This window comes from Colossoma macropomum, unplaced genomic scaffold (genome assembly GCF_904425465.1).
Source record: "Colossoma macropomum unplaced genomic scaffold, Colossoma_macropomum, whole genome shotgun sequence".
NCBI classification, from domain to species: Eukaryota; Metazoa; Chordata; class Actinopteri; order Characiformes; family Serrasalmidae; genus Colossoma; species Colossoma macropomum.
The window spans coordinates 37,725,608-37,751,742 of record NW_023494791.1 but is presented as its reverse complement, the minus strand read 5'-3'; the positions used below and the strand labels follow the sequence as shown (position 1 = coordinate 37,751,742).

The window sequence follows — 26,135 nt, the reverse complement described above, 5'->3', positions numbered from 1 at the left end:
CTGCCGACTTCTCTGGGCTCATGCCAATATGAAATGGACTGAGGCACGGTGGAAACGTGTATTGTGGTCTGACGAGTCAACCTTTCTGATCTTATTATATTTTATGAACTATGCTTTACATTTTTTTGCCATGCTTTTCATTTCTTGACATCATAACAAAAACTGCAGACTCAAACCTGTTGATACAGAATGTAAACAAAGTATAAACTCAATCCATTACATGCTAAATTATGTAGTTATTTATACGGACTAATGATATTTAAACAATTTACAGTAACAGTTTGTTTTTTTCTCTTGTCTTCCACAGAGCAGTTTCCTGGGCAGCGCTAGCTTCTCTGTAGCTGATCTCCTCAAGTCCAAGGACCAGCAGCTCTCTCTCAGTCTGAGGTGAGTGGGACTTGTAGTTCCTTAGCTTGGTCAGATATCATCATGTTTGAACAACAAAAACACTCAGACTGGAAGTTTTTTCAAAGGCCTGGCTTGCAGCTCACACTCATGTTCAGCAGGCTGAAGATTCTCCATAAGAGGGACCTGTTAGCACTCAAAGTACATTTTATGTGCATTATTGTAAGGGAGGAAACTGATATGCACGTGAAGGTACTATAGGAGCTATAGGAGTCATTTGCATTTGCACTTATTCATTTCAGTGGGGCTTTCTTAGTGGTTCATATTACATGTCTTTTCATGGGGAGTTTCTGCTGTCATGAAAGTTTGAGGCAATGATATGAGTCAAACATTTCTTGTGACCAACCATTCCCAAAACACAGATAATTGACTTCTTAACAAAGTTAACTGGCTAATAACACCTGCTTCATGACATCTGCATGTGTGCATGAGCAATGATGTAAAAACCAAGAGGTAGTGATGCCTCAGTGCTTTTTTTGATGCTTCATGTGCCTCAAAACCAGCTGATATAGAAATAGAATTTGTATGCTAGACCAAGTTGTTTGGGAACAAATTAATTAGTCATTAAAAACATGTTTTTTGGCACCAGACAAGCTTAGGCAGCCAAACTCTGCCCCGCTGGGCATGAACCCACACTATCAGGAGTACATTTACAAATTATGTCACAATTATGCGTATATGAAGTAAAAGTCTCACAACTATACTAAACACGAACACCGTATGTAAGAATATGAACACATGGTCCATTCAGTGCTGCTGCCTTTGCAGTGTAAACAACTGTTTTCTGTTGATGTTGATAGTGAAAATGTTTACTCAATCAGAATAACGGTACTTCAGCTGGATTGTGGAGATGACCACAGCACCAGCACCAGGGCTGCTCTGCAAGACTTTGTGTCCTTGTTTACTCAATATTTTCTGAAAACTCTTGAACTTGGTCTGTGGGGCTACAAAGGCAGCTATATATCAAACTTTTTCTATTATTATTCACTTCATAATCACACTATTCTGCAAGCTGGGTCTGACACACAGGCCAGTTTGGGGGAAGTTTAAGTGGATCTTGGAGTGTTCCTCACCGAGACATCATCCCATATCAGGACGTGCTCGTGTTCCTCTTTCATCATTCGTGCTTCGTTTTTGTGTGCTTTGGAGTCGAATGGTGTGAGGTCCCTGAAGGCAGCGTCTGTCAGAAAAACTCCTCTGATCAAATCCAGCAGAGATGACTGCAGTTCCTTTAGAGACCAGGGCTCGCAGATCTGCTATTGAAGGAGCTCCCTGTTTGCTTTGTGGCATTATTTTTGCTTTATTTAATCATTATTTTCAGCTGCAGTTAAAACGGGGCGATGTGGCAAAAATATAACCGCATGATTATTTTTATATATAATATTTAGTTTTGTGAAAAGGTTGCAAACACACCAGCAAAACAGTCACACATTTCGAGATGAGTACAATGATTTTGTTTCATCATGCAGAAATAAACTACGTGAGAGGAAACAATGAAAATCTACGTAAGAAAAAGTAAGATATTGGAATAATGGGCTGACATCCAATTGACATCTTGATACTATGCAGCTTGTGCAGTTACTATACACTGTTACTATGCTATACACTGTATACTGACCCTCTAGAATTGGTCTAAATTGGTGAATACTTCGTCTCTTTTATGACCCATGCACTTGAACAGTGTTCTAGATCTACTGATCATATCCTGTGACACACTCTGAAAAGTATACTGTGACGTAATTTATCAAAATAATGATAATACATCATCATATTGCTCTCCCCTGGCTGCAGACAGACCAGCCTAGACAGTCAGCAAGGTGTCAGCTATGACTCAATCAATTAAGGAACAGGAAAGAACACTGAGGGGGAGGAAAGTGCTGGCAGTGCATGGCATCTGTTGCTAAGAGGGAGGGAACAGGTGAATTGGAATTTGATAAGTATGAAAGAGTGTGTGTGTGTGTGTGTGTGTGTTAAAGCCTTAAAAGATGAGAGTTATCACTAACATTTTGTTATACTATTCCTGTGTAATTTCCAGAGCAGAGCCCTCAGGGCCTTTCAATGCGGAATAATTTCTGGGAACTGAAAAAGCTATAATTTTTAGTTCAGTAGAATCATGCTTGCATTTCCGTTCAGCAAGTATTACAGCACACTTGTTTTGGATGGATTAAAATGTCCAGCAGAAAATTGGCCAGTTTTTTGTGGTATCTAGGTAGATATAACCAACTGTGCTCTCCTACTGGTTAGGAGTTTGAGCTGAAGAGAGAGTCCTAATGTGTTAGAGTAAAGAGAACGTATTATTCTCATTAATGTTCATAATTTTATGTTTGGGGGCTGCTAGAATAGATTTTCATGCTTCAGAGTAGAGGTCTGCACATGACTGAAAAAACAGTCCCGTTCCCGCATGATTTCATCTCGCTCCCGCCCACTCCCGCAGAAAATCGGAATCATTTGTCCCACTCCCGCCCACAACCGAAACGATTTGTCTCGCTCCTGCTTGCATATTTCCATCCAGGCGAACTGACATCCAGTATCTGACACAGTCTATTCACAAACCGTTATTCTTTGCCGGATTAACACGGCAGTCATGGTCATCAGGCTCACTGTGAAGTAACTTCAGCAAACGGCAATTATATACACTCTGTTCTGATTGGTCAACTGCAAGAGCAGTTGAAAGTGGTCGCAGTTGAAAGTTCCGCCCCTACACAGCGCAGAACACAGCGTCTTCCTAACATGGCTACGTGTTAAACTCAACAAACTCTTCTCGATCTCCAGTGGTTGTTAGTTATGTGAGGACGTGCCAAGCTTGTCGGTAGGCGGGCAGTAAGGGGTGTGTTATGTGATTGCATCATCTTGAAACAATTCCAATGAGGCATTTCAGGCAGCTGAGAAAAGTGGTTTCTGTGGGAGAGTGTTATTCCCTCTGGCATGTACTTTGAGCTTTGAAACTTTGCAGACTATAGGCTATATAACACACTAAAGCAAAGGGAAAAAACTGGAAAAACATAACAGGTCCTCTTTAACTATCAGCATAATTATGAGGTGACAAGATTCAGCTAACCACGTCTTAACTTAGAATGTGTGAAACCAATTTTGTGAGAGAAAACATCACTCTGGGTCTTCTATAAGTCCAATAAACATATGAGCGGCACGCTAATCAGTGGGTTGCTAGAAAGGAAAAACAGCAGCGGCAGCTCTGTACCAGAGCACTCTACTATAAGAGCCACAGTAAAACTGCTACAAGGTAAAATATACACTAATATGTCACACACTTCAAGTAAAACATGAAATCCTTCTAGAAGCTTCAAGTGCCTGTGTTCAGTCTAGATTGGATCACTGGTAGCTTAAAGCTAACAAGCTTTTAGAATCCCACAGGGCTGCTAGCAGAAGTTAACATTATTGTAGAGGTGGGTTTTTCTTGTGTTTTGACACGTATGTGTTGAATTGAGGGTCTCTTGAAAGGCCTTGACTTGAAAGGAGTCATTATGTATTTTAAACTAATTCCATGACATACACTCTTAATATAGGTATCATAGAGGGTTCTGTGAGTGATACCATAGAAGAACCACTTCTGGTTCCCTAAAGAACCATGTTTGAAAAAGTTTGGTTTAAGGAACTTTCACATAATGTAAAGTTTCTCTACCAATTTAAGAGTTCTTCCTTTGAAAGGTTCTTTAGGGAACCAAACATGGCTCTATGTCATTGCACGAAGAACTAGTTTTAGCAGTGTTATTTTTAAGCGCATATGTGATGCGTTTGATAACATACATCCACGGTTTGAGTTTTAGCTAGTTTAGTTGAGTTAAATCCAAGACTGCATGCACAACAATAACTGTTCATCAAATTCAAATCATAGTAAAACAGCTCTTCTACTTAGAAAAATAAACATGATGTGGTATAGTTTGATATTCATTTAGTTTAGAATCGGCCCTGTCGATGCTCATTTATACATTTGGTGCACGCACATAAACACCAGCAGATGCTGTTGACTAAGACGTAATGTCTTAGCTTTAAGAGAGACGTCAAAACGAAACCCCTGAGGTTCACACATTTCCCAAGAGAGGAAACAGACACACACACCCACAAATGAAGGTGATGTTCGTTTTTACTCAATTGTCTCTCTGCAGCTGTCTATCTCTCACTCTGTCACTTTCTCTCTGCCCCCGTATTTCTCTCTCCATCCCTCTCTGTCTCTCTCTCTCTCTCTCTCTTTATGTCTCTCTCTCACTCTTTCTCTCTGCCCCTCCACCTCTCTCTCCCTCCCTCTTTCTCTCTGTCCCTGTCTCTTGCTCTCTCTTTATGTCTTTCGCTCTTTATGTCTCTCTCTTTTACTCAGTCACTCTTTCTCTCTGCCTCTCTACCTCTCTCTCTTCCTCCCTCTCTATCTGTCTCTTTCCCCCCCTCTCTGTCAGTTTCTTTCCATCCCTCCCTCCCACCCTCTCTCTCGCTCTGTCGGTCTCTTTCTGTCTCGCTATCTATCTCTCCTTCCCTGTCCCTCTCTCTCTTTATGTCTCTCTCCCTCTTTCTCTCTCTCTCTACCCTTTCTCTCTGCCGCTCTAGTTCTCTCTCTCCCTCCCTCCCTCTTTCTTTCCCTCTCTATCTGTCTCTCTCCCCCTCTCTGTCAGTTTTTTTTCCTTCCTCCCTCTGTCTTCGTCTCTTTCTGTCCCGCTATCTGTCTCTCTGTCCCTGTCTCTCTCTCTCTCTCTCTCTCTCTCTCTCTCTTTATGTCTCTCTCTCACTTTATCACTATTTCTCTCTGCCCCTCCCATTCCCCCTCTCTCCCCCAGGTGGCTACACTGGCTCTCATTTCTCCTTTAGGGGGTCTCCTCTGCCTCTCACTCATAATTGTCAGTGCTGTGATTGGCAGTACCCTCCTGAGCTCTGGGTGTGTTTGTGTGTGTGTGTGTGTGTGTGAAGTAAACAAGCACCTCTAAACAGGACCCCCAAGCTTAGCTGTGTTCTTCAGAGGAATATGTGTGCCCTGTCCTCTCTCTCTCTCCCTCTCTCTCCCTCTCTGTCTCTCTCTCTCACACACACCATGAAGTGCCATATTCCCACTTCCCCCTAAAGTTGAGGATGAAAGGAACACACACCTTCTGAAAATTGCCTTTAATCAAGGGAGAAGAGAGAGAGAAAGAGAGAGAGAGAGAGAGAGAGAGAGAGAGAGAGAGAGAGACTGTGACTGCACTGTAAATTGGATTGGTGGACAGTTTCTCTGAGCATTAAGGGCAGAAAAGTTTTCCTCCATCTCTGTCACTCATATTCAGCGCTTTGGCTGCTGTCTGCCTGCTGGGGCTCTGAATGCTCTCTGTTGCAGGCTGAGCGTTTCCACCGTCACCTGAATGACAGGCTATGTGATTGTTAATTTATAAATATTGACTTACCTGTGTCTTCTCTGTTCAGCCCACTAAGTCAAATTTCAGCCAACTCTGTTGACATGACAATAAATATTAAATCTTCAATGTTAGCCCTTTGAAGCTAAGCAATCCGCATGTCCATGCTAGTCTTGTTTTTCACCACATCACAAGTGTTTCAAACTCTCCACAGACCTGGTTTAGCTGTGTACATGCAATATTGGTGAACATTTGCGTGTTAAATACCAGTATAGACACAATAGTCAAAAAACGGTGTATATTTGTTCGCTATTCTGTTTTATACAGCTGAAATACTGTATATGGCCTGTCCCTTTGACTTACTCTATAGCCAGAAACATACTCTACACAAATATGCGAATGCAGATAACAATGCTCAGCTAACGCATCACAAACACACAGTCCAGCTGTAGAGAGAATGTGCGTTCTCACGTTACACTCAGCACCTGACGGGGGCAATAGAGGACAAATCTGAGCATCTTTGAATGGGGTGTACTGTTTTTTTCAATAGCCACAACAGCCAAACATGACAGTAGAACAGTGAGTGCTGCATCATATGTATGTTTATGTATCATATCGCTGCTTTCGGAACAAAACTTCGTATCTCCAAAATGAGAACTTTGTAGGAGAAGCAAAAACCATACTTTACTTTTAATGTAAGTCAATGGAACCAGACTTTTTTCCAAGTCAATAATACGGTACATATTAGTAGCATTTCTGGAGTGGAGATTTGAAGATATTCTCCTTAAATAGATAAAAGTAGCTAAAAAACAGTAGTAGTGGCCGTGTTGAAGCCTGAATTATTTCTGTACCGCTTATATAGACAGCAGTATGTCATACATACTGTAGGCCATACAGTGTCAGATACCACATAAGCAAGTCTGTTTGAGATTATTTAACCACTCAACATGGTAAGTACATCTCTCTTTCTCCCTCTCTCGCTCTCTCCATATCAATATAGTCTATTCACTACTTCACTTTTCACTTTAGTGCCTTGAGGATATAAGCTCTTGAATGTATGCTCTATTTAGCTTCAGTGTAGACTCCTCCGTCGAGCTCTGCCACATTATAGATGTCTGAGCTCACTCTGGAGACAGAATTTCTCTCTCGGTTCTCGTGTGATTCACGCTGCCCTATGCAGCTCCCGTCTCACGTGCGCACTTTGCCAAGCACCATTTCCCAGCTCATGACTGCTGCTCTCTAGCAGTGAGAGAAGGCAAACGAGAGTCATTTTCTTCTCGGAGTGGAAGTCTTCTATGAGCTTAAAAGCCACAGCTGTGACGGACTGGATTCTCACGCTAATAAAGTCGGGCTCATGTTGGCCTTACTCCATCCTTAAGCAAATGTGGACTCGGAAATTGCTGTTTGAAGAGAAGTGGGCTAATGTGTGAGAGTGTTTTAACCCTTAGTAGTCTAGAGTAGTCACTGTTATTTTGCTGAAGTGATTAATCACGATTAATTGTTTTAATCATTTGAAAGCCCTAGTACTTACTTAATTACTGTTAACCCTTAGAGGTCTAGAGTCTAGATTACTGTTGTTTTGCTATAATGGACGCTTTTCACTTCCACTCTGTATAACTTCTGCAGAAGCAATGACAAAATGTTATAGTAGTGTACCATAATGCTCAAACACTGGGCTACAACAGACGTATGTTAGTTTTTGTGCGCTGTCATGACAGACAGTGTGAATAAGAAGTGGATTGAAGCACTAAATTAACTTTAAACAGAGCTCAAATGCTGTGTGTGGTGTAGCCCTGTTTACTGCTGCTGCAACCGCCTCTCATCTTTGTACAACATGCCAGCGAATTCTGTAATATTTCTGTTTTCAAAAGAAAGAACTTTTATATGTATTATGAATTTGGTAGACGTTGTTTAGACATAGCTAGCTATGCATTCAAGCCATTGCTAACTGTAGCTGTATTCCCCAACAAGGAAGCTAGCTTTCATTAGCTTCTAGCACCAGCTGGCTAACATGAAGCAGGCTCTGTGACACATTTACAGCATTGCAGTGATTTCCCTAACATTATAAAAGCAAAGCAAAACGTTTATATGTAAAATCTATTTAACAGACCTTATTTAAACTCTCTTTTGGCTTATGGTAGGCTAGCAGGCTACAGGCGCTAATTTGCTAGCCTTCCATTAGCAGTTTAAGAAACACCAGCTTCATATGAGTAGCAAACTTTAAAGCTGGTTGGCTGGCTATGTAAGCGATCTGCCAAACAGCATCATTCTTTTAGTTTCATGGCTATTTTTGAAGCAGTTCTTTAGATAACATCCACCTTTCACTTCTCAGTCAAAAACGCGACTCCTGGCTAACTTGTATCTTGGCATCGCGGCCATTGCTGTGACATTTTGATTTCCATTTTCTGACACAGCTAGCTAGTTGTTTTTGAGTAAGAATAAGAATAGTAAGAAGAAGAGTAAGAATTTTAAACTGGATCCTAAATGCAACAGGATATTAACAAAGGACTTAAATGAGACCTTCTGGTAGACCTTGTCAGTAGACTTGCGGCAGCATTCTAAATTGTCTGCAGACGATCAAGGGAAGACATACTAAGCGAGGAAGAAAGATCATGACAGTGGTCAGTGCGAGATTAAAGGCCTGTACAAGTGTCTCTAGCTCTGTATTTGAAACTACAGATCTCAGTTTACTAATATTTCTTAAGTGGAAAAAACAAGACTTGGTCAGCTGCTTAACATGGGTATTGAATGACAAGTACTGATAATAATCTCTAAATTACGCAAGCTAGCGTGGCAACAGAGGAAAGAAGCCCAAGACTTTTCATTTAATCATAGGTTAAACCTTTTCTGAAGCAGCAATCAAAACCTCTTTCTTGTCTGTTGTCCAATCCGGAATAATATTTATACAATCTAGGAGCATAGATAATCTATAAACCCCACTAGGTTTAAATGAAATGTAGAGCTGGATATCATCTGCAAAGAGGTGATGTGCAATATTGAGGCTTTGTAGGATCTGTTCCATAGGTAGCAAATATAAAGAGAATAGCAGGTGTCCCAGAACCAAACCCTGTGGAACACCACAGGATAGTGGAGAGGAATCAGACACAAAATCTCCAATAGTAAGTTGTTTAGTGTCACGCATTAGGCTCACTCTATGTAGGACACGGACTTCATCTCCCAGAATTTTGCAGCTTGCAGTCACCTGAGTTCTGACTGATATCACCTGTGTTGATGATCATATGACAGGTAGTTTAGAGTACAAAAGCCCAGGCTTTAGTTAGACTCACTGCGAGGTATTGTTTCTCTGAGACTACTGAGTGTTTTTCATCCTGTTCTGATTGTTTACCCTATTTTGACCTTTCGCTTTGTTTGACTCCGTTTTTGCCTCTTGCCTATTTCTTTGGTACTTTCGCTTGTGTGTATGATCTCTGTTTTGACTTTTGGACTGTTTTTTTACCCCTTTTGTCTACGGCTGCTTTGTTTATATTAAACCACCTTTGCTCATCATCCGCACACGTCTGGTTTTCTGTCCCAGCGTTACGTTTAGCCACAACCTTCTCTAAGATTTTTGACAGAAATGGGAGTTTAGATATAGGCCTATAGTTCTTAGGCACAGCAGGGTTTACATTAGATTTCTTAGCTAATGGCTGGATAGTAGCATGCTTAAGATTAAGAACGGACACGTCCTGTAGACAGTGAAGAATTAATAATAACCAATACTGCAGAACTAATAATTAGTAAAACTTTTTAATATAGAGAGGATTGTATTACATCCAGACGGCCAGAAGATGGCTTCATTTTTCTAACCGAATCCATCAGATTTTCTAAGATGATAGATTAGAAAGAGTCCAGAACAATAGGAGATACAGGGGGGTGAGTGTTGGATAAACCTGTCACAGGTTGAATACTGGATCTAATAGCCTCATTACCTTATCAACAAAGAAAGTAAGAAACTTATTATAGTCATTAACAATATTATTTATCATTATTATTTATTAAGGTTTCAATGTAATTTTGTAAGTGCCAAAACATTCAAGTGATTCAAGTAAGTAATTGCGATTAATCGCTTAATTTTCTGTAAAGCTGCTTTGTGACAAAAGTACTATATAAACAAATCTTGAATTGACTTTATTGTGCTCATTAATGCATTATTAACACATTAACATTGCGGCAGTAGTAATTACATAATTTCGCTCACAGTGGGTTTGCATTAAGTATCGGCAGATTTTATGCTGCACTTCTGCTTTTTTTTTACATTTCTTTCAGTGTCAGACAAAAACATAGCAAAAATGTAAAGAATGTTTTATTATTACACATTGCAAAGACTGAAACAGAATGTCTTGTTTCAATGGTAAGTGTTAATTAGCATCTCTAAGGCTGAGGTAGAATTCTGAAATCCCCTCTGCTTCTAAAGATCAGAGAAGAAGCTCTAGCATGTAAATGTTTGGGCAGCATTCTGTACGAATACCTTGAGGATGAAAGCCAAAGCAAGACCCAGCCTGCCCCAGCCTCCTTTGAGCAGCTCAGAAGAAGCCAGAGGTTACTCAGTGGCTCGTGGTCCTGGAAGTGTCAGCTGAGCTCCAGGGATGTTGGACTTAACACCAGTGGACTCCAGCTTCAAGTGTCCTTCCCCTTAACCATTGCTGCTGAGCGCCTGAGCAAGAGGCTTAACCTCTTCCATCTGCGCCAAAGGGAGCTGGAACATGGCAGGTCAATATCCTCCTTCCTGCTACCCCAGCATGAAAGTCTTAAACAGGATTAGAGATGACTCAATAGACTCGTTGCGTGCATAAAAACAGTTTAAAAGAAGGAAATTTAAAAAAAAAGTAATTCTGTAATTATTACCTATTTAAGTGATATTTTAAATGAAAACACACAAGTGCTGCACTTTGGAAAGTCAAATAATCTGGACAGTCCTTCTCAGATGTTCTCAACTGTATTTTTAATATAATGTTAATATTGCAAGGAATGTTGGAAATGCAGAATCCAGCAACCTCATTGTTTGTTTGCATCACACAACCTTGGTCGAGTGCCTCACCAAAAAGCGCAAAAGGAAATCTGGTGGTGCCCTATATATATATATATATATATATATATATATATATATATATATATATATATATATACGTAGACAGTAGACTGGAGACTGAGGACGCACTACTGAAGCCACCACTCTAGTGGTGCATACTCCCCAGAAGTAAGTGTTCCCCATAGATTTGCATTGCTTTTTGCTGATTTTAAAGCTATTCTTTCGCTAGACCAGACTACAGTTATACTAATCTTTGCTAGTATCTTTATGGGAGCCACTATACTATGTTAGCACCAAGCTAACTGAGGTGCACTTTTCACTTGTCCTCTGTGGGTCATTCTGCAGAAAGTCCACTTTTTTATCTATCTATAGGAGTCACTGGTGTTACTGATCGTCACTGGTGTTACAGATAAGAAAGGTAACACCAGAGACAGTAACACCTGTGACATTTTTAATACGAAGCTTGCATTTTACAAAATGGCTGTGACAGGGCACCAAACCACATGTTGTCAATCATGGAATATCCACTAAAATATGTAATTTAATCAATTTATACTCTGTTTTTTCACATGCCTAAGGTAAAGAAGGTCACCAGGCTTCAGCAAAAGTATGAAATCATGAGCTAAATGAGAAAATTTCTGATAACTGAAAAGACGCAGTGGACTTACCATGTGCTTTTCATCATAGATCTTCAGAAAATAGGTAAAAGGAAGTCAAGTGATGTCATCAGTGAGTTTTTTGTACACAGTAACACCTGTGACACGACTCCTGGGGAACACATCTTTCATTATATATTTTAGAATATTTATTCGGCACTTGTTTTCTTTGTCATTTAAATCATATATTTCATAGGCATATATAGATTCAAGTTTCAAGATTATAGCTATAGATTATATAAATTCAGATCTCCAGTAAATTTCTGAAGACCTGAAAGGCCTAATCTACTCAAAATTGTTGTACGGATGAAGTTTGACAGTTTCTCCATAAGAATCCACGATCCAACCCACGGAGATCAGTTGATCTGTTCGCTTCAGTTCTGTTTGTTTGTCAGTAAGTGCATTTTTTATCACTCAGATTTTGCACAGTCTTTGCTGTTGTCAAGGACCATTTGCTGTGCGATAATACCGATCCTTGTGTCTGCACTCGCTCGCTGTGTCTGCCTGAGAACCGGCTTCTTTGAGTAGCCCGCTGCATGAGTGCTCGAGTGTTTTTGCTGAGTCTCAGGAAGGGTTAGTCTTTCCTTTTGTCCTCACCTCTCAGGTCATCTTTTCATCTTTTTTACTTGCGTTTTTTTCTTGTTTGTGCATTGTCCTATTATTTATAACCCTTTCACACTCCCTTTTGTGCAACATCAAAGCTGTTTGGGTGCAAACATGACTTGTTTTGGCGTATTACCATCACAGTGCTGGAGTGCTTAAAGGAATAGTCCAGTATTTTTTGACTTAATCTTTATCTGCAGTGTACTGTCCATTTCCAAGGGCAGTCATTTTGACACATTATCTTGTATTGAAAAACACTCAATCAATCACTCAAAAAATCACTTATAACAGAAACCGTTGGGCAGTTGAGGAATTCTGAGTTAATAAGTTGTTGATGTTTTTAAATAGTTTTTTAACAGAAATCTGAAAATGCCAGTTGCCTTTAAGAATGTGTTAAAGGGCCCATATCATAGTAAACTGAATTTTCCTCACTCTTTTTGAAATTAGAGTTTGATGTTGTATATAAACACTATTAAAGTTTCAAAACATACTCTTTATAAGTCCATACAGTCCATTTATGGAAACCAAGCTGTAAAAACAGACCACTTTTACCCCTTTTGTGATGTCACACCATCACATTTACATATCTCTGCCTGTTCAGCCTGCAGCAGTTCAGCCTCACCTTTTCAAATTGTAGTTATAATGAGTGTTTCAACCCGGACTGCCTTTTGAATGAGGCTGGATACAGTACAGCCAATCAGAACGGAGCTTGCTTACATATATTATTCATAAAAGCACATCCTGTTTAGCTCTAGGGGATAAAGAGAGGTTCGAAGATGGTCATGTGAAGATGAATTATGTCTTTTTTTTTTGGTATGTAAAGCCATACAAATGTTATAAGTGGAGCTCAGAGGGAAAAAAATAAAATATAAAAAATAATATAGGATATGGGCCTGAAATTTCATGATGAATGGACCAATAAAAATTGTCCAAAAACTTCCATCAACGTTAAGAACGTTTTTTCCTTCTCCTGTAAAGTTGCCATTTCGGACATACAGTGAGAAGCAAAAATATTGGGACAATGAGGTGAAATTAGTTATTTTTGTTACATATAATGTCATATAAAATTTGTGTTTTGGATTTAACGATGAGCAGTTATTGCATGTGAAGAGTTTGGGACCTAATTCTAACTTCATTTGTTGTAAATTCATTTATCTTAATACATATGCTGAGCTTAAAATAGCTTTGAAAAGCCTGTATTGTTTGTTATATGGAAAATATTGTCCAAAATCTCAAGATTTTTGCTTCTCTCTGTATGCAAGCATGTTCTGAGAATGATAAACTGTGTCTTAGCAAAACTGTTCTAAGAAAGTTTAATCTGATTTTCAGACACTTGAGCAACTCAGCTAAAAAGTAGTTCCTGTAACTTTCTCCAGTTGCTGTTCTTATTTTTTCTCGTTTCCATGGCAGTCAGGCCTGTGAAAAGTCCACCCATATCACTATGCTGATGGTGAAGTCTCCACTTGGAAAATAACAAATAATACAACTTAATTTACCCCATAAACACTAGCAACTGCCCATTGCCTCCTATTATAAATGCATTCTGAGTCTGCACGTTTTCTGTTCTTTTCTAAGCACAGGGAAGTGTATCAAAATTATTGTCTGTGCTAATCGACTCTGTGCTAAAGACGCAGCAGACAGAGACTATGTTGAAAATCTCTGGAGTAGTGCTTTAAAACAATACACAGAGCAGATAATGCCATTCAGATGGTGTTGAACTGCTTGCAGTGCTGCTTTGCTGACCATTTTAAACTCTGCCCATTCTAAGTAAACACACAGTGTAATGAGTGACTGTGAATACAGAAATTTTCCCCCATCAGCACTGATTGATGGGTGTTTTCTCCAACTGCAGGGAATAAGACAGTTGCATAGAAACAGGTTCCTAATGAAAGGAAACGTTTTTGCATCACTAAGTCATTAATGTTGGCGAAAGGAGGCCATTCTGGAAGTGACTTTTGACGTTGACACAGCAAATTCCACAGAATTCCCAAAGAAATGTGTGTTTACAGTAGATAGGGAGTGTTTTAGGAACAGTTGTCAAACCTGCAGGGAGCTTTTGGTTGACGCAAGAGCTTTTGGTTTCATCTAAAATACATGAAGGTCTGTTATTTCAGGAGCAAAGACGTATACCGTCGTTAAGAGAGGAGAGACAGAGCTTCTGAACATGCTTTTAAGAGAAATGTACATGTTTTCTTTCTTGATTAGCATTTTGAAGACTGAGTGTGTTTGGTTGGAGGAAAAAGCACATTAATAAAACGTTTAACTGGCATTTTTATTTACTTAGCCTTCTACGATCATTGCAAAAATGGCTATTCCTGCAATTTAACTGCTCTTCTACTGTAATAACGTGATTTGTCAGTGCTGTTGTTGCATTTATTTAGACACCTGAATCACGTGGTCTAACAAAACTGAAAATTCATTGATTTTCATTTTGTGTCACAACCTACCGTTCTGAGCAGACAAACACATGAATAGGAGTGTACTTCACAGTTCAGCTGTGCTATGTGTTATTGTTACTCTGATTGACCGAATCAGTAATAAGTGCTTAGAAAACTCTGTGCCTGCACTCTCACTCAGAAACTATCCCAGTGCATCCAATAATAAAAGCAGCATCTTTTATTTAGTGCTGGGTAGACCAGTCACAATCATGAAATTTTAGCAGATGATTAATTGTCATGTAAATAACTTAACAATTTATCTTTTCTTATTCATCATATGCAACTCGCTAAGTATGCAAGTAACGCTAAGGGTGTTTTCACATACAGTTCTTTTTAAATGAACTGAACTGAGTTCTGTTAAAGTGAACGTGAAAGGGAACCGGCTGCACATGACCTCAGTGCTTTGGCAGGTGGCATGTTCACATATGCACAGAAAACCATGACTTAGTCCACTTAGTCCACAGTATTTGTGTACATACTTACTTTCAAATATGAACAAAACTTTTATTTTATTAAAACTTGAAGTCTTACTGAATTGCTGATCTGTATATTTTCTCGTAATTAAACGTGAATATCCAAATAGTGGTATTGATAAGCTGTCAAAAGCTGATTTTATAATGCCTCTTTGGCCCATTAAATAGCAAATAATGTTATTTATGTTCTGACTTTTGCTAATAGAAAGTTAGAAAGTTAGCCTGCAGAGCATGAGCTTCAGGTTAAAAGAAAGGTTAATAAAAAATTGGTGTCAAAAAAATGAACCAATTTGGCTGTGAAGGAAGTGGAATTAGAGTTGGCCATAAAATGGCCGTTCATGATTGGTGCACGCCTATTCCCCACCATTCCTGAGCAGTGTGTTGTCTTTTACTGAAACTGCAGTGTGTCAGTGTGTCTGTGGTTAAAAACGGTCTTTTTTGCGGAGTCCCTGTAGAGCAGCATTACAAATGTGTGCTGTTCTAAACTGGGCTCATAAAAGCTCACTGCAGATTAATTACAGCTACAGTTTACATTCTCTGCTCAAACTGTGTTTACAACAGCGTCTTCCAGAATTCAGGGGATTTTTTTTTTAGTGTATCTCTTCCAGCTTATCAGATGTCGAGATAAAATCTTGTGGCATTGTGTATCAGGAAAACATATTGAAATATCGCAGTATTACATTTTTGCCGTATAAAAGTATAAAAGTAAAATAAAAAAAAAGAATATTTATTATAATTCAATTTTTTAAACAAGGTGTTTTACCATGTCTTAGGCTAATTAGATTTACACTGCCATGATATTGAGTGTAAATGATGGTTTATGCTCTGATCCTCATGCATCATGTGCAAAATCATACAAATGACAGGTCAAATAGTTCTTGTAAGTGAAGGCATGGATGGAAATTGTTTTCTGATGTATTTGCACCTTCCAGAACATGTACTGGCTCGCTGCTGTTGCTGTGGGTGCAGCCAATCACAGAGTAGAAATGTGCATATATAGTGATGCAGTGATGCATTACCACAGTGAAGTGTCAGTATGCTGTCTGACATTAACCCTAAACCAGTTTTAACCCTATATCTGTAAGAGGGCTTTATCTAGTGCACAGAATACATTCAGAGCTTCTTTCTGCTTATATCACCCTCCTCTCAGTGTCATTTCATCTCAGCTGTTTTTAAACTACCTAGGAAGGTGAGTGTGCTGGCAACACACAAAAAATCCCTTGATGCAACCACAGAACACGCAACCGCAGAACATGCCCACAGTGCTGTGGGAATTACGCTTGATTTACTAAGACTGCAGTTTATCACGCAAACTACGTATAGCCCCGCGCACTGATGTCCTGCTAGATAGATACAGGGTTTAAAAGACATAGTGAAATAATGGAGCCATCAACAAGCTTGAGACAAAACAGAAATAGAAAGTTCAGTGATAGCAGTGTTAATAAGGCCCAATCCCATTTCACCCCTTGCCCCTACCACTTAGCCCTCCGTTTTGCACATTCACGTCTAGGGGTAAGGTGTCCCAATTTTTGTTGAGATAGAGGGGTCGGGCTACATGACCCTCCAAACTGGAGTTTTTCAGAGACACACTGCAAACAGAGTTTTCAAACAAGAATCTGGTGAATTGCTGACTTTAGCTTCATATCAACAAAGAATTAGAGGTGGGTGATAATAAATAATGGTCTTATTTCCCCTCTTTAAAGGTATATGATGCCCTAAATGTAACTAAAGCCCAGCAGTGAGGTTGCTGAACTTTTCCTTCTCTGTTATCACTGAAGACGGTCACCTGCAGAGCACCGCTAGTAGCCTGTTAATGAAGCAATGTTTTTTTGGGGGGGGGTTTTTGAGGGTTGTCCCATTTCGTAGGGCAAGATTTCAACCACTACCCCTTGTAACGCAGTTCCAAGGGGTTAGGGTAACACTCGAAAACAAGGGTTAGGGGTAAAAAGAAGAAGTGGGATTGGGTCTAAATCTTCTGACATAGGTCAGGCGTCTGTACACATAGACCACCAGGGGGTGGGGGGGTTGGTGCCTGAGCCCCTGACCCTGCCCCTTTACCTTCAACAGTATGCCCACTTAGTTTTTGTGTATACTACTTGTAATTTATGTTGCTCTGAATGAAAGTAGAACTTGTGGGTTTACTTGGGTTCTATGATATTCATTGCTCTTGGCTGCCCTCTTTGGTGCAGTAACGACCTCCTTTGGTTCTCCTCAGTAACTCCTACCTGTGATGCATCACCACGGCACTCTAAATTCTACCAAAAAAGCACTGATATTGCCTTTAAGAAAGCTCTGTAATGTGGTTGAATTGAAGAACAACCAACCATATTGTTGGCAGTTAGAGATGTTAATAACTTACTGTTTCACTATTGCAGAAAACAAGACTGTGTATGAGACTCTGTGGAGCTCTTCAAGAGAATATAACTAAATGCTACATAGTGATGAAGTATAGTGAATAATGCCGTAGCATTGCACGCTGGCATCTGGGATTCAGATCCCCTCATAAATTTAGTTTTATGTTTTCCGCTTATAGATATGGTTTATGTAAAATATAGTTACACTGTCTCTCTTGATAAGTGGGATTACAATAAACAGTTTAAAATAATTCATGTTCCCCTTTTTCCCCTTAAGCCTTTGCCGCCCCAAAATGTCTGTGTGCAGGCCTGACGGGCGTTACTTCACAGCATGTTTTGAGTTTTAAACAGTTTTATTCTGGTGGCAAGCAATCTGTCAGCATGTGTTGGAGGTTCGTGACTCAGTCTAACCGCTGTGTCTGCTGCCATTACTAAAGGAAGGCGCTCTGCAACACATCTTTTGAGAACCCAACGCAAAGTTTATTTAGGCGTTTAGGCTGTTTTCACACCTTGCTCAATTGCTAGTCCACACCAGAGTTTTGGTTTTCACAACAGCATCTTTTTTATTTGGTTTGGTTGGTTTCATACAGCAATTGGTCAGAAATTTAGCAGGGATGCAAGCGCTCTGTCACATTTAACACCACTAAATGACCAGTTTTCTAATTTTAACTTTCACTATCATAGTATAATAGCAAATCTGCATCTATCCTTCACTTACATTCTTGATGAAATATCACACTACATTGCATGAAAATGAAGACGCTTGGTATCTACATGTATTGCAATCAACAGTGATAAACTGATCTCTAGTTCTTTATGATGGGTTGATTTCATTATGTGTCAGATTGAATGCAGTCAGTCAACCAAATCTAGCTTTAAATATGGCAAGCATTGTTGATTATTAGCAAAGACATCAGGTTTATATCAAGCTCAGTAACTTTTTTAGCAAAATGCCAGCTAGTTGTTTTTATATTTTCAGTGCAAATGAAGTGTTCGTTTGCAAAAAATGATAAACGCCATCCGTTAAAAAAAGGAGCTGTCATTATTCTTAACACAACGCGTTTTCAAGCTTAAATAAGTTTTGTCGCCAATGTCGTTATTGTCCATTTTCGAGGCATTGCAGGTTCGTTTTACAGCGAAAACATCAAGTCAAATGCCAGTGATGTTCTGGAGCAGAACCCCTTAAATCAGTTCAGCGAATCAGCACGCAGTGTTCGGGTCAGGAGATGCAGCACTGCGTGAACTGTTTTAGGCAGAATCTCAAACGGCTCCCTTCTCCCTACAAAGTGCAGCACATAGGTCTTAAAATAACGGCTACTGCATCTAAACAGAGCACAGTGTGTCTAGCAAAGAACCACTTCATTCAACCACCGATTCAGCTGTGTGTGCACAATTCGTACTGGACATAAAGTGCAATATTTGAGTGTAAAAGCCAAAATTTCAGAACTCACATAGTGTACTTTATAGGGAGCTGTGAGCCATTTGAGATTTAGCCTTAGGATTTACTGAGGGTGGGCAGCACGGTGGCGCAGTGGGTAGCGCTGTTGCCTCACAGCGAGAATGGCCTGGGTTCGATTCCCGGCCGGGCGACCAGGGTCGTTTCTGTGTGGAGTTTGCATGTCCTCCCCGTGTCTGCGTGGGTTTCCTCCGGGTACTCCGGTTTCCTCCCACAGTCTAAAGACATGCAGTCAGGCCAACTGGACATGCTAAGTTGCCCCTAGGTGTGAGTGAGTGGGTGTGTGTGTGAATGTGTATGTCTGTCTGCCCTGCGATGGATTGGCGACCTGTCCAGGGTGTATCCTGCCTTCCCCCCAATGACAGCTGGGATAGGCTCCAGCACCCCACCGCGACCCAGAAGGATAAGCAGTTTAGATGATGTATGTATGTATTTACTGAGGGCTGTTTTTCTTGCAATTTTCAGCACTTTACCTACTTGTTTTATATTACAGAATTTTAAATATTGCACTTAAAGAAACGTGTATCCATTACATTGCTTTGTTTAACTCTGAAACATGAAATGACTGCTGGAGTTATTTTTACTTAACCAAGTTATCAAGTTAGTTTTGCTTAATCAAAACAGCCCAACTGGAGCTTGATTGATATTATATAGAATGAATCAAAAAAAAACATGATAAATGAAAATTCATTAAAATGGTTTGTTTTGTTTTGCAAAATGAACTCTTCCTGTCAGTGTAGTATGTAGTATGGACTTGACCATCATGGATAAATGGTTAAAATGGTCTTTAAGAAGGAAAGCCCCTCATGCTGGGCCATCTACAAGTGAAGCAACCCCTGTAACTCAGACTGAGCAAAAGAGAAAACCAGACATAACCAAAACAAAGAAAATACAGCAGTGAATAGCATGAACTGCGCTTCCCGTGCATGAGGACTGAAAATGAGTAACTACTCTGTGCTGTTTACTCTTAGGTCGGTCTAAATGAAGCTTCGAAACCCAACAGTTTGGGTCACTTAGAGACTAAACATAGCAAATGTGTGTCTAAACCTGGTGAATTGAGCCAATACTCCATTTACATCTTTCCTCTCCTCAACCTGACATCCAGAACTCAGGAGCTACCAAACAAGATCAGCTGTTAAAGTAAGCAAGTCAGATCGGTTCACTCGGAAGTGACTCGTGATTTTTGGACCACAGTTCTGTTGTTTGGTGCAGACAGGAGTACAGATAGAGTGTTCACACTTGTCGGAAGAGACCAGACTACAGAGAAAGTTCAGTAGGTCTGAACTAAACAAGCCAGGTGTGAAAGTGCTGTAACAGGTGGACAAGAAACTGAATCAAAACTGGCCTCCATGAGATGCTCAGACTTTAGTGAATTGAGAAGAGTGTGCTGTGTAATATCTACACCCATGTTTTGTGTGGATATTTATCAAGAAAAGAAGCGCATTTTTTCCTACACATAACTCAAAAACTGGCTCATGCAGCAGTTTAATACAGAACAAGCAGCCGCATAATGCAGCTGATCTGCACCTTACAATAGTGGCAGAGGCTCAGTACCTCAGACCCTCTCTCTCTCTCTCTCTCTCTCTCTCTCTCTCTCTTTGTTTTATCTTTCTCTCTCCCTCTTTTGCTGTCGCTTTTTGTCTTCTTTCTCTTGTTTCTCTTGCTCGCTTCTTCTCTGTTTATTCCTCTCTCTCTCTTCCTCTCTTTTTTGTCTCTTTGTCTGTCACTCTCTTTCTCACTCTATTTTTTTTCTTTCTCTGTCTTTCTTTCTGTTTTTCTTTCATTCTTTTCCTTTCTTTTCTCGTTTGTACTCTTTTTTCTTTCTTCCTCTCTATCTTTCTTTCTTCTTTCTTTCATTACCTCTTTCTCTTTCCCCCTCTTTCTTTCTCTCTCTTTCTCTTTCTCTCTTTTTCTTGCTCTCTTTCCCTCTCACTCACTTTTTTCTGTCTCCTCCATCTTTCTCTGTCTCACTGTTTGTTTTTCTCTCTCCTCCTCTCTTTTTCTTCTTTTTCTCTGTATCTCTTGTTTCTCTTGCTCTTCCTCTCTATTTATCTTTCTCTCTTTCTCTCCCTCTTTTCCTATTGCTTTTTCTTTCTTCCTCTTTATCTTTCTCTCTTTTTCTCTCTTCCTCTGCCTTTTCCTCTCTCTCACTTTCTTCCTCTCTCTCTTTTTCTTTCTTTGTCTCTCTCACTTTCTTCCTCTCTTTCTCTCTCTCTCTGTTTTTCTCTTTCTCACTCTTTTTTTCTCTCTTTCTTCTATCTTACATTCTTTCTTTCTCTCATTCTCTCTTTCTCACCTCTATTTTTCTCTTTCCTTTATAGTTTCCTTTCTTCTTCTCATTCTTCTTTTTTTCTCTTCTTTTATCTTTCTTCCTTTTTCATTACCTCTCTTTCTCTTTCCCCTCTTTCTTTCTCTCTTTTTCTTGTTCTTTCTCTCACATGCTTTTTTCTCTCCTCAATCTTTCTCTGTCTCATTGTTTATTTTTTTCTCTCCTTCTCTCTCTTTTTCTCTCATTCTCTCTCACTCTCTTTCTGTTTCTCTCTCTCTCTCTGTCTGTCTCTGTTATTGACTGATTACGTTCCTGTCATTTCTTCTCTGCAGTCATTAGTTCTTTCTTTTGAACAAGAAAAACACACATTAACTCATAAATAATATAATATCCATCCATTTCCACATCATGCAAACACAATACGGTACAAGCCAAAAGCTTTTAATGTAGCAGACTTGCGTAATCAGTGTGAGGCAGCGCATACTGCACCCAGAGAGACAGAGAGAGAGAGAGAGAGTGATGCAAGCAGCTGCAGAAGTTATTTCTTTTGGCTGTTTTTATCTGTTACTTGCACATGTTACTTCCTGAGCATTTTGCATAAGCCTGGTGTGCCTCACTGCAGGATCATTAGCAACATGGGCTAAACGCTGCCTGCGTGCGGAGTTTCAGTGTGCATGTGTGGATGGGTATTTATAGATAGGGGATGGTTACTTTGAAACATATTCTCTCTTACGGGGCCAAAATTCTGCATTTCTCTTAGTTCATTAGCTTCTTTCTCTGAAGTCAACTTTTTTGGCTTGGTTGTTTTTTTCCCCCAAAATTTTCTTAGCGGTCTCAGCTGGGAGGGTGAAAGCTAGCACAGGCTTCCTCCAAGACGCATGAAGAACCACTGCAACTTCAACTAACACAAAGTCAGTGGACAGGTCAACACATGTAGAGTAAAACACTTACTAACTGTGTTGCGTCAGCTAACCAGTGCCCGTGTTGGCTAGCATCACACTGAGTGAAGGGAGGAGATGCAGGGCCATCCTTCCAACCCAGAGAGAGTGAGGCTGTTTGTGCTCTCATGGACTTTCAGCCCAAATGGCTGTGACGTTGCCACGGATCAAGATTTGTGTGGTTTAATGCAAAACAGTCATACTTTGTTTTTACATGACCATTAAGCAGGTTGTTTGTGTTACCGTGCCTTTATGACTGATATATGTTCATAACTTCTGTTCTGATTGGCTGCCTGGTATTGTACCTGATTCAAAAAGCAATCCAGGCTGTAACGAGGAGTTGTTGTTTTATTGCGTGGGTCCTTTGGAAGGCTGTAATGATCTGTTTGCTTCCTGATAGCCAGGAACAGCACAATGTTCAATTATGTTCCCACAATTATGTTGGGGGGTGAATAAGAAAAAAATGGGAAAAAATTTTGGGTTTCATTAAGTCTCCAGCAGTTTGGAACACTAAAGAGAAGCACACTAAGGAGCATGGTACAGCTTGCCCTAACTTTAAAAAAAAGAATAATAATTTTGTGATTTACATGTGTTACAGTGTTAAATATTAAATGAAAAATGAGTTTGGTTAAATGGTTTTGGTCTCAGTTTCAGACTCGTTACACCTCTAATAAATATGCATTATAGATCAATTTTAGTATTTGATAAAAATATTAGTTCAGGATTTGCTGTTAAATTTTGGTAGATATGTTTTGTTTAGGTGGGGTGTTTGTCAATAGGTAGCACTATCGCCTCAGCAAGAAGGGTCTGGGTTCGATTCCCCGGACGGGTGACCAGGGACCTTTCTGTGTGGCATTTGCCCTGTTATGGACTGGCGACTTGTCCGGGTTTCCTGCCTTCTGGCTGATGAACGCTGGGATAGGCTCCAGCTCCCCTCGTTACCTAGTAGAATGAGCAGCTTAGAGGATAGATGGATAGATGTGTGGATTTACATAAAAGTCTCTTTAATCGATCCCTTTAAATTAGTAAATTAGTGTGTGGTTAATCAGTCTAATAACACTGTAACTCCTAAATTTCAACTTGTGAAAACACTGCTTAAAATAATTTGTCATTTTTTCTAACTGTGGCTTTTTTCAGGATCTTGGTCTGAAGCGCAGGTCAATTAAAAGTCCCAAATGTGTTTTTCAGCTCTGCCTTTGAACCAGTTTGGTGGAATGATCCACATATTAATGCGATGAATTCAAATGGGCTGTTTTAATAGCTTACATTGGACTGCTGAGTGTTCTGCATGTTTAATAACTTGAGAACAGTGTTGAAAAACTACATTCAATTATTTTATATCAACAATAATAAATAAAAAAATAAATAAAATAAATAAATAAATAAATAAATAAACACAGACCCTTTAAATCTCTCTCTTTCTCTATCTCTCTCTCGCTCTCTTCGTATTCCCTCCATAGTCACCTCAGTTGTCCTCCTGTTTGTTTGTGCCTAATCTGCCCCATACTCCCCTACGGCTCCTGACCGCCCCTGGGCCGCCACACACATAAACACACACGCACGCTCTGGAGTTATGAAAAATAATTACTCACCAAATCCTAACCCACATCATGAGCCAAATTCCACTGCCATCCTGAATTCATTAAGCCATGTGAATAATCTGTCTGCAGGGGGAGGAGAATGTGCCAGAACAGCGTGGCTCATCCACACAGGAGGAAATGGCACACGAACATCCTGGCAATAAAGAATGCTTTCCTCATCGGCCTCATTTAAGCTGCGTGTTAAATTGTCCTTTTTGTGTGTGCTGTGTGAATTGGAGGGGCTTTTATCAGGGATGCACCGATATGGGAACTGCAGGCTGATGCTGAACTCCAGTATTGTTCATGTATACACAGTACAGAGTGACAGTGTTGGCACTTAAGCAAATTGTTTAAGACCGTCTATCTGGACAGTGTTTTTACTTGTAAAAATTCCTTATATAGTTAGAATACATGTAGTCAAACAATAATGCAGAAAAAACTGGAAAAACGTATTTCTTCAGTTTTAAAACAGATGTCTGTATACCTAGACGCCTGCAACCACACTGCGCATGTTTTATTAGTTGATGCATCAAATTCTTGCAACTTCAGCAGAAAAGACGAGCCCTGAATGAGTTTGCTATAACTCGTGGCTTACTTTCAGCAGTCTAAGCCAGGGGTCAGCACATGCAACTCTTTTACCGCCCCATTGCAGCTCCACCGCAGAATTAGATTTGTAGGTAAAAATAAAATAATCCTCCTTTGCAGTAAAATAAAGCTCTGCTGATCGTTCTAACAGAGTTTTAACAATAAATGGTCTTAAATGCTGGAGTTAATGTACAACTGCTAATTCACCCTTTAGCCCTGAAGGTTGGCGCACAGACTGCTGGTCACCATAGCAATGCAGATAACAGTCTCGCCTAGCAAGTAGCTAACGAAAAGGCACAGAGAAAGATTTAAGACTAATATGAATAATTTAGAGACGAATGGATTTATTTGCATTTATAAGCACTCAGCTGGTTTCCTGATATGTTTAATCTGCAATGAGAAACTGAAAACCACTAAAAAGTCACAAAGCTCAAGTCTGCTTCTCATTCGCCAGCTTCTTGTTCGAATTTTCCCATTCCACCTTAAATGGTGCAGCGGTTACATTCTGGCGTCTTAGGCATTTAAGGTGGAATGTAAAAATTCAAACAAGAAGCTGGCGAATAAGAAGCTGACTTGAGCCTTGTAAAAAGTCAAACGTTGAGAGACATTTTACAAGAAACTATTCTACTAAAAGGTTTCCTGCTGGAGATGCGAGAAAAGTGGCTAAAGCTTAAAGCAGAGCAAAGTAAGTCTGTGTTTTTGTTATTATATTTTTAGCCTATATTAGTACTTCAGTACTGAGACATATTTAAATGGACACCATAGGCTTATTGAAATCACATACATTTTCATTGGTCTTCAGTTTGTTCGACACGTAGGTGCATGAGCTGATGAAGTTTTGCATTTTACTTCATTGATGTTATCACTTTGGGAATTTCAAAGCGGTAAATCCTTGTTTTCAATCTGCTTTATATAGACTGTGGAGGGAAGAATGAAGCATCTAGTGCCTGCTATACAGGCCCATATAAAAGGGCCTATGAAAACCATGAAAGTACATTTACATTGTTTACAGCGTTAGCTAGAAAAGCATGTGTATGCTCCAGTTTTTTTCAGAGCTTCGAAAGACCTTGGCAGTTATACATGTCGTGTTCCAAGAGATTTCAGTCTTTTATTTAAAGACTATACATTAAAAAATGTATATAATGTGTGGAAAATGAAGTCTGTTATATTGCATCCTAAAAATTATTCCTACATCTAGTTTAGATTCTGCAGATTCCCTTGACGTGCAACACCTACACACTGCAGTCGGAAATGGATGCGCTGTGAGCTTAAATATAAAGGTAGCACAATATGCCCAAGCTTGGCTTGGGGCTTTTATGGTTAAGAAAAAAAAAAAAAAACATTTTGTCCCTAACTGGACGCATTGGGGTGTTTAGTTTGGGACAGGTGTTATTTTTCTGACAGGAGAAATGTTTAAAATAAAAAAGTTCAGGAATGAAAGTTGAGAATCAGTGTTGCAACAATACTCAACCCTAGTAAACATGAACAAGGCCAAGCCTGTAGGAGGACAATGCAGCTATGACATGTCTGCTGATGTGATGCACGCAAGTATTTAGAACTGCAGTGGAGCAAAGTCAGGGCCCAGTCTGTTTGCCTTGCATTATAATGGCTACAGTTATGTTGTGGATCAGCTTTCTGTGTTTGAGTCCATGATGTTCAGTGTTCACGAAGTACAGCCCAAAAAAAAAAGCCCAAAAAAGATCAGTAGAATGAATCCCAGAAGCTCAAAGCCTTTTTTTTCACTGCCTAAAATTGTGTCCAAAATGCAGCTTTTCTTTGTGGTTCTGTGTTGCACAGCTTTTCTTTATGGAGCTGTTGTGCACAGCTTTTCTTTATGGAGCTGTTTTGCACAACTTTTATTTATGAAGCTGTTTTGTGCAGCTTTTCTTTGTGCTGCTGTTTTGCACAGCCTTTTTTGTGCTGCTGTTTTGCACAGCCTTTCTTTGTGCTGCCGTTTTGTGCAGCTTTTCTTTGTGCTGCTGTTTTGCACAGCCTTTTTTTGTGCTGCTGTTTTGCAAT

General features: G+C 39.7%; 1 protein-coding gene across 1 annotated transcript in view; it reads left to right on the top strand.

Moving 5' to 3' along the window:
- The window catches only part of inpp4b (inositol polyphosphate-4-phosphatase type II B), a 413,125-nt gene that overhangs the window by 174,601 nt on the left and 212,389 nt on the right, over positions 1 to 26,135 (top strand). Inside the window, exon 6 of the mRNA XM_036575007.1 lies at positions 308 to 387. Coding sequence (XP_036430900.1) covers positions 308 to 387 — 80 coding nt within the window. The remainder of the gene's footprint in view (positions 1 to 307; positions 388 to 26,135) is intronic.